The 10,000-nt window shown below is 37.6% G+C and overlaps 1 protein-coding gene across 3 annotated transcripts in view; it reads left to right on the forward strand.

The window, feature by feature from the left end:
• fgf12b (fibroblast growth factor 12b) overlaps positions 1–10,000 on the forward strand; it is a gene marked incomplete at its 5' end in the record, with an annotated part of 65,298 nt that overhangs the window by 50,310 nt on the left and 4,988 nt on the right. For all 3 annotated transcript variants that reach the window (XM_081371591.1, XM_081371589.1, XM_081371590.1), the window contains one exon: positions 6,922–7,120. In XM_081371591.1, the coding sequence (XP_081227717.1) occupies positions 6,922–7,120 (199 nt within the window). The remainder of the gene's footprint in view (positions 1–6,921; positions 7,121–10,000) is intronic.

Raw genomic sequence — 10,000 nt, forward strand, 5'->3', positions numbered from 1 at the left:
GCGCGTTTCCATTACAGATTTGCGCAAAACTTTTGCGATTTTTTTCTAAATGTCGACAAAAAACTATTGCGAAATGACGGCGTTTCCATTAACCGATGTTATGCGACTAAATCTAAATTTTTTCCTCTTGCGATCAGTAAAATCATTCCAAAAACTCATGGCGACGGATGTTGGGAGGTTTACGTACTAATCCCAGCCACTGCACTGGCCATTATTATTAATCGCAGGAGACGTATGTGTGTTTTCCAAGCATTAATGGTGAGGAGCGACCCTTATTATACTTGTGAGCGGCACATATGAGCTGTTTCTGGGTGTTTCTCCCTCATTTCTGCTTCGAGGTCTTAATTGTGGCATTTATTTGAGGTTTAGAATCCAGTATTTCTGTCTTTTATGAGTTTAATAAAGAACTCTGTCTCGTCCTCTGTCCAAACACTGCGTCATCTACGTCAGGTGACTGTAAATGCGCAAAAACTGTTTCCATTGCAGTTTTGCGAAATATTTCTTTTTGCCTGAAAAAAACCCTCATGCGAGTGTAAAAACTTTTTTGCGATAAATGGGAGTTTTTGAGAAATTGACGTGTTTCCATTGGCCGTATCTTCAATTCACAATTTCAATTTGCGCAATTTGAAGGGTAATGGAAACGCGAAATTATATACAGATTTGGATTTAGATATATTTATCGGTCAATATATCGGTTATCGTATCGGCCAAAATTTTTATATCGGTGCATCCCAAATAAAAATGTGTACTTTGAATGCAATGTGAGTTGCTTTGGATAAAAGATGCATAAATAATAAAATAAAATAGACTTTAAATAGAAAATAGTTTTTTTTTTCATGTAATTTATTGGATACAGCGTTCAAACAATATTTGCAACATAATACAATATAAGTCTCCATTTTGTGTTTTCAGAATGAACAATTCTTCAAAACAAATGTCTTTTTGTAGTTTGAAAATAGAGGAGATTTTAGTTCTGTAGCATCAAGCATCACTCTTGAAGATACGACGGCATGTACTGTATCCTTCACAGAGAGGGCAATCCCAGAATGCATTGCATGGAGCTTAGTGGGGGCATAAAAGATGAAAGGATAGAGGAATTATAAATGTGTTTCGTTCTGTACTAAATACATTGACGATGAAGGTTTTAGCTTGGTTGCGTCTTCATCTTTTGAAAGTTTGTTTTTGTAGCGAGACTTTTACGTTTCTGGATGTGTTCAGTGCAAGTTAAAGAAAGGTTTTAACACTAGCTTTCTCTGATGTAGTTTAACAGCGAGAACGTTCTGGAAGCGACAGTCATGTGACGGAGAGAGAGAGAGAGTCTCTGCTCCTGTCTACATTCATAATTCACAGACTTGTGCTATTAAAGTTTGAAGGATAAGTGTAGCCCCTGAACTACACTGATTCACAAAGAAAGAAATATGAAACAGTGTTTTACACACACACACATGTTCGTCTCTCTTCTGGGCTTTACCTTTTTAAAATGCCATTTAAAATCCCCATTGCGAAACACTTTGAGCCCCATCCAGATCCACTTCGACACACACGGATTCAAATGGCGGTTCTGCACATTTTTAGTTTGTTTAATAAATAATTCAGGTAATTTCATGATGCTTTCAGAAATTAGAGTCTTGCCCTCTCTTTACACAGAATATTCGTTCCACAGAATTTTGCTGATTTTTTTTTTTTTCTCTTCTCAATGTCAGCACAAAATATGGGAGAAAGCATAATTATACCCAAGTGTGATTTCAAGTTCGTTCATAATAAATTGTAATAATTCTGCTTAAGTCTTGAATCGCAAATGCAAATTGACACAAATTCACTCTCATCATGCAAAAATGTTCAAGTTCTGTATATATACTTATACATAATATATATATATATATATATGTGTGTGTGTGTGTGTGTGCATATATAAATAAATATATATATATGTACGTATATATATATAATTATATTATATATAACAGATTTTTCTTAAATATACATGCATATATATATATATATATATATATATACATATATATATGTACATATATAGATAAATATATATATATATATATATAAGTAAATATTTTATATAAATAACACATTTTTCTTAAATATATACATGCATGTGTGTGTATTTATTCATACAAAATAATTATACACCATACACACACACATATATTATGTACTGTAAACACAAACTTTTATTTTGGATGCGATTAAATGTTGCACAGCACTATTTGAAATAAATCTTCAATTCATGTTTGATTAAATCAGCTCTTTATTGAAGGATTTTGAACTGGAAAATATGGTTGAGCCGTTGCAGACGGCAGCCTGATCTTTCATACGGTGTGAGACTGAGCTTATTGAAATGCATGTTTAATGAAGGCTGTGATGTAACTTTACACATGTCTGTGTGTCGAGATCAGCTGTTCTGGAAGCTGTGCTATCTTTGGGGTGAGAAAGTGTTAATGAACTCAGATTCAGTGTGAGAATGATCAACTTCTGCCAAAGTGTGACTGTGTGTGTGTGTGTGTGTGTGTGTGTGTGTGTGTGTGTGTGTGTGTGTGTGTGTGTGTGTGTGTGTGTGTCAAGTCAAGTCAAGTCAAGTCAAGTCAAGTATATTTGTATAGCGCTTTTCACAATACAGATTGTATCAAAGCAGCTTCACAGTATTAATTAAAGTAATACAACAAGGTTTGTTTCTAGTGGAATTTATTGATTGATAAAATAAAATTAAATATCCCCAAAATATCCCCAACTGAGCAAGCCAAAGGCAACAGTGGCAAGGAACCGAAAAACTCCATCAGGTGACCTAATGGAGAAAAAAAACCTTGGGAGAACCCAGGCTCAGTCGGGGGCCAGTTCTCCTCTGGCGTTTATGAACTTGAGGCCGGATTGTAGTTTGAACTGTAAGATTAAAAATATTATATGAATGCCTGGCTGAAGAGATGCGTCTTTAATCTAGTTTTAAACTGGGAGAGCGAGTCTGAGCAACGAACAGTATCAGGCATCTCGAGCATCTCAAATGCTCTCCCTCCTTTGGTGGATCTGGATATCCTTGGTATGACCAAAAGCCTCGAATTTAGTGATCTTAAAGAGCGCGATGGATTATAGGGCGATAGAAGATCCGTTAAAGGAGAACTCCAGTCAATTTTAACATTGAGCTCATTTTTTTGTACATTTGGAGTGCTGTCAATACAGAGAACAACGACAAAAATCAGTGTTGCCTACACCGAGTTATTCTATTTTTAAAATTTGCACCCTGTTGACTTCAATGGGGCAAGTACTAAACCTGCTTTTAGCCTCTTAACATCCTTGATGTGTCATTACAGGTGCACAGGTCATGTGAGTGATTCCTTCTGAGTGAACACGAGTGGATCTGACTGCAGTAGATGTGAAAGATATGTATAAAAATGATGTTATTTAAGCCAGCGCAAATACCTGTGTTTACATCCTGTTTTTCGGTTGAAGTCCAAAGTAATCGATTGCCGAGTTCACGCGCGTGATCATTGGTAACTAAACCTATGCGCGTGAACTCGGCAATCGATTACTTTGGACTTCAACCGAAAACAGGATGTAAACACAGGTATTTGCGCTGGCTTAAATAACATCATTTTTATACATATCTTTCACATCTACTGCAGTCAGATCCACTCATGTTCACTCAGAAGGAATCACTCACATGACCTGTGCACTTGTAATGACACATCAAGGATGTTAAGAGGCTAAACTGTTGGATGTTAAGAGGCTAAAAAAGAGGCTCGTTGTTCTCTGTATTGACAGCACTCCAAATGTACAAAAAAATGAGCTCAATGTTAAAATTGACCAGAGTTCTCCTTTAAATAGACTGGAGCTAAGCCGTTTAGGGCTTTATAAGTCAGTAGCAATACCTTGTAATTAATACGGAACTTTAAAGGTAACCAATGTAGTGATGATAAAATCGGTGTTATATGATCATATTTTCTTGATCTAGTAAGACTAACTGGACTAACTGTAGCTTGTTTATTAAGGATGCAGGACAACCAGCTAATAAAGCATTACAGTTATTTAGTCTCGAGGTCATGAATGCATGAACTAACTTTTCTGCATCAGAAACTGATAGCATGTTACGTAGCTTAGCAATGTTTCTAAGGTGGAAAAGGGCTGTTTTTGTAACATATGAAATATGATTTTCAAAAGACAGGTTGCAATCGAGTATAACACCCAGGTCTTTTACTGTAGAGGATAAAGTAACAGGACATCCTGCGATGTTAAAGTTGTATTGTAAGAGGTTTTGTGGGCGGTTTTTTGAACCGATAAGTATTACCTCTGTCTTGTCTGGATTTAATAAAAGAAAATTACGCGTCATCCAATCTTTTATATCTTTAACACACTCTGTCAATTTGGATATGTGTGTGTGTGTGTGTGTGTGTGTGTGTGTGTGTGTGTGTGTGTGTGTGTGTGTGTGTGTGTGTGTGTGTGTGTGTGTAAGGAATAATTGAACGTACAGTGAGGTGATGATAATGCAGCTGTGATAATAAGTGACCTTGAGTTTAATGAAGAATTCAACAATGCTGTGTTACAAGAACATTGTGTTCAACATGCACAAGTTCTTCTTTGTGTAGTTTGAAATGGGGTGATATTTGTTTAATATATACAAATAAATGTAATGAACGTTCATTTGTTGAATGTAGATTTGATTCATATGCAGATTAAACCTTTCTTACATTACTCTGAGCAATCATAAACATATATTTGAAAACTTGAGCCAGTTTTGTTTCCCATTTTCTGAATTTCTTTTGTTTTTAATTAACCTTGATAGTTTCATATTTGTGAACTGCAAACTCCATTTATTTGTAAATACACAAATGTCAGCCCATAGATTAGTGTTGTTGTAATTTGTGCGTGTGTGTGTGTGTGTTATATTTTACAGAGTGTGTTCAGCAGTTTAATGGTCTGGCTGTTGTAGATCAGGGTGAGGAGGGTTGTGTGTGTGTGTGTGTGTGTGTGTGTGTGTGTGTGTGTGTGTGTGTGTGTGTGTGTGTGTGTGTGTGTGTGTGTGTGTGTGTGTGTGTGTGTGTGTGTGTGTGTGTGTGTGTGTGTAAGTGAGGTTTTCTACCGGTTATTTAGTGGTGACGTTTAATCTGTGAAAGTGGTATGAGATGCTGAGAGTGCACATCTCCTGTATTCGTGTGTGTGTGTGTGTGTGTGTGTGTGTGTGTGTGTGTGTGTGTGAGAGAGAGATAGAGTATGTGTGTGTGTGTGTGTGTGTGTGTTTATGCGTGTGTGTGAGAGAGAGAGAGAGAGTGTGTGTGTGTGTGTGTGTGTGTGTGTGTGTGTGTGTGTGTGTGAGAAAGAGAGAGAGAGTGTGTGTGTGTGAGTGTGAGAGAGTGTGAGAGTGTGTGTTTAATCTATACAGTAGGGTTCAAAAGTTTGAGACCGCATTAAAAATATGAGAAACGAACAAATACCTGGAAATAAACAAAGTTTTATCATTCAGATTTTAAAACAGACACGTTATGGTGTAAGTATTTCAGATTTCACTGTCTAGGTGACTAATCAAATGTAAGGAAATGATTGACATTGATCATGTGACTCATTGATCGGGGCGGGTCTTCCTCCTGTTGACAGACTGACACACACACACACACACGTATGAGTGATTTGTTTTATCGCAAACTCCGCCTGCTGCCGATTCTGGCCTTGTCAATCAAAGCAACCTCTCGCTTTTAACGTTCGATCGGCTATATCTTGATAATAAATAAATAAATATATATTGATATAAAGTACAACGATATGCTTAAAACGGCGACGTTTTCCCTTTGAGTTCTCCGCGTACAGACGACACCATTGTCGAAACGATCCCCATTCACTTAAACGACTAAAAGCGCTGTATTCTGCTGCCAGGCCAGTAGATGGCGATGAAACACTATAGACTGAACACGTAATACGCATGTGCATGACGTCATCGTCTTCAGAGATTCGCGTTTTTGCTGTTTACATGGGGACCGTTTTAAAAAAATTGCACTTTGAAACCCGTTTTCGAAAGTTTGTGTTTTCAGGCACGCTGTTGTCGTGGAAACGAACGGTCGAAATGTTTTACGTTTTTAGTTAAAAACGGTGTCGAAAAACTGTTTAATTTGCAAACTTTTATTTTTAAAATGCAAGTCAGCAACATTAGGTGGAAGCGTAAGTCTTTGCGGGTGGAGACTCCGCCCCTTTCGGAGACCACGCCCTTTTCGGAGACCACGCCCCTTTTGGAGTTCTTTGGTCTGCAGGTCTAAATAATTGTACAATCTGGCAAGTAAAAATATATTGCTCATAGTTCATGATAGCTAATGCAATATGATTTTTCCTGAGCCTTTTTTATTGAATACCTTGTTTATTGTCTTGTTCTTCCCTCATAATCATTTGTTAACAAACATTCATTACTTCAACGAGCTCATTGTTTCCACATTAAAATATTACCTTTTTAGCTAACTGTGATTTTGTTTATGTACATTTCTGAAACACTTAGACCGTTTCCTCTGATAACAGACTCTACACTGTAATGTGGACTCGTTAAATATTAAAAAATATATTTTTTCCTCATATTTTGATAGTTTAATGGAACTTGTAGGGTCAATAAAAACAAATATCTCCTCTGGCCGTCACTTTTGGCCACTATATGTATGTATAATAAACACAAAACATGAACTGTGTCAGGTGTTTGTTCACCTGGGGTGTTTCTGCTCTGGTTGTTGGCCGTCTCCACCCTCTCCACCTGTGTGTGCTAAAGACTTTATAAAGAAACTGGGACAAAGACACACACGCACACACACACACCTGAGAGCTGTTATTGTGTTTTAACATCTCTCTCTCTCTCTCTCTCTCTCTCTCTCTCTCTCTCTCTCTCTCTCTCTCTCTCTCTCTCTCTCTCGCTCTCTCTCTCTCTCTGTCTGTGTGTGTCTGCAGGAAGTGTTCACAGCGGAGTGTAAGTTTAAGGAGAGTGTGTTTGAGAATTATTATGTGATCTACTCGTCCACGCTGTACCGCCAGCATGAGAGCGGACGCGCCTGGTTCCTCGGACTCAATAAAGAAGGATCCATCATGAAGGGAAACCGGGTCAAGAAAACTAAACCGTGTTCACACTTCGTGCCCAGACCCATTGAAGGTGAGCACACACACACTCACTCACTCACTCACTCACTCACTCACTCACTCACACACACTCACTCGTGTTTCTGAAATCGCTGCTCGCGTTCCCGAGATTCTGAACGATAACGAGCGCGTCGGAACTTTGGTATTGCACGTGGGATTGAACGACATCAGGCTGCGCCAGACGGAAGTTCTGAAGAAAGACTTCAGGAATCTGATCGATACGGTACGCAGCACATCGCCTGATATAACGATCATTGTGTCAGGACCGCTTCCCACGTACCGTCTAGGACATGACAAGTTTAGTAGATTATTCGCGCTAAATGAATGGTTAACGTCATGGTGCAATGAGCAGAAACTGCTCTTTGTAAATAATTGGAATCTGTTTTGGGAGCGTCCTAGGCTATACCGTGCTGATGGCTTACACCCAAACAGATTCGGATCGGATCTTCTGTCAGATAACATCTCCAAAATGTTAAATACCTTTTGACTAGTAACCAAAAGTCCAAATCATAGTCTCTGCTGCACCAAATTAACTGATATAAATACTAGTGTAGAACATTGCATAGAAACTGTGTCTATTCCTCGTTTAGTGCGATCAAATAATAAATCTACTGCAGGATCTAGGAAAAATCGAATTGTTATTAAAACAGAAAATGTTGCTATTAGTAAACAAAAACAATTTCTAAAGCTAGGTCTTTTAAACGTTAGATCACTCACACCTAAGGCAGTTATTGTAAATGAAATAGTCACAGATAATAGCATAGATGTACTTTGCCTTACTGAAACCTGGCTTAAACCAAATGATTATTTCGGTCTAAATGAGTCTACTCCATCAGGATACTCCTATAAGCACGAGCCCCGTCTGATTGGTCGTGGCGGCGGTATTGCAACTATCTATAGAGATATTCTCAATGTTACTCAGAAAACGGGTTATAATTTTATTTTATTTGAAGTACTTGTACTAAATGTTACGCTCTTAGATGATAGAAAAACATCCCTATTATCTTTAGCCTTGGCTACCGTATATAGACCACCAGGGCCTTACGCTGATTTCCTAAAAGAATTTGCAAATTTTCTCTCAGATCTATTGGTCAATGTCGATAAAATATTAATTGTTGGAGATTTTAACATACACGTAGATAATCAAAATGATACGTTAGGGGCTGCGTTTATAGACTTATTAAACTCCTTTGGGGTTAAGCAAAACGTTACCGGACCAACTCATCGTTTTAATCATACACTCGATTTAATTATATCACATGGAACCGATCCAACCGATATAGATATCATTCCGCAAAGTGATGATGTAACTGACCATTACATGGTAACTTGCATATTACGTACCCCGGTAATATATCATGCTGCGCCGCGTTATCGATTAGGCAGAACAATCCTTCCATCCACCATAGATAATTTTTCAAATTGCTTATCGGATCTGTCTCAGCTGCTGCCTGAACCTAAACAAACAGATGAACTAGACGAACTAACCAGCACTATGAGCACCGTTCTCTCTGGAAAATGGGATATTGTTGCACCTATGAGACTAAAAAAGGTCAGAGAGAAAATTAAAGCACCATGGTACAACAATACTACTCGTGTTCTAAAGAGAGAAACCCGTAATTTAGAGCGTAAATGGAAACAAACTAATTTAGAGGTTTTTAGAATCGCGTGGAAAGACAGTACGTCACGCTATAAAAAGGCCCTAAAAGAGGCCAGGGCTGAGCATCTACGCAAACTAATAGAAAATAACCAAAACAATCCTAGGTTCTTATTTAACACCGTGGCTAGACTAACAAATAAACAAGCGTCACCTGAACAAAATATTCCGTTACAGTTTAGTAGTAATGATTTCATGAATTTTTTCACTGAGAAAATAGAAAACATCAGATCCACAATTGTAAACGTTCAATCTTCAATCGCGCCTTATAATTCAGCCTCGATTATCACCCCGCAAGAACAATTACAGTGTTTTACAACTATAGAACAAAAAGAGTTAAATAAATTTATCATTTCCTCTAAAACAACAACATGTTTATTAGATCCCATACCAACTAAACTATTGAAAGAAGTGTTACCTATAGTGGAAGAGCCTCTCCTCAATATTATTAACTCGTCTTTATCTTTAGGTCATGTTCCAAGAACATTTAAATTGGCAGTTATAAAACCACTCATTAAGAAACCACAATTAGACCCAAATAACCTAGCAAATTATAGACCCATTTCAAATCTTCCTTTTATGTCCAAAATATTAGAAAAAGTTGTGTCTGCCCAACTGGGCTCTTTCTTGCAAGAAAATGACACCTATGAAAAGTTTCAGTCTGGGTTCAGGCCGCATCATAGCACTGAAACTGCGCTCGTTAAAATCACAAATGATTTACTCTTAGCTTCTGACCAAGGCTGTATCTCAATACTAGTTTTACTTGATCTTAGTGCTGCGTTCGATACTATAGATCACACAATACTCTTAGATCGGCTACAAAACTATACCGGTGTTCAAGGACAAGCATTAAGCTGGTTCAGATCATACCTATCTGACCGCTACCATTTTGTCTATTTAAACGGAGAAAAATCGATCATAACTCCAGTAAACTATGGAGTGCCGCAGGGATCTGTGTTAGGCCCTCTATTATTCTCAATATATATGCTGCCACTTGGAAATATTATAAGGAAACATGGAATTAGTTTCCATTGTTATGCTGATGACACTCAACTATATATTTCATCACGGCCGGATGAAAACGCTAAATTATCCAAATTGACAGAGTGTGTTAAAGATATAAAAGATTGGATGACGCACAATTTTCTTTTATTAAATCCAGACAAGACAGAGGTACTACTTATCGGTTCAAAAAACCGCCCACAAAACCTCTCACAATACAACTTTAACATAGTA

Source organism: Scardinius erythrophthalmus (assembly GCF_964197995.2).
Source record: "Scardinius erythrophthalmus genome assembly, chromosome: 7".
NCBI classification, from domain to species: domain Eukaryota; kingdom Metazoa; phylum Chordata; class Actinopteri; order Cypriniformes; family Leuciscidae; genus Scardinius; species Scardinius erythrophthalmus.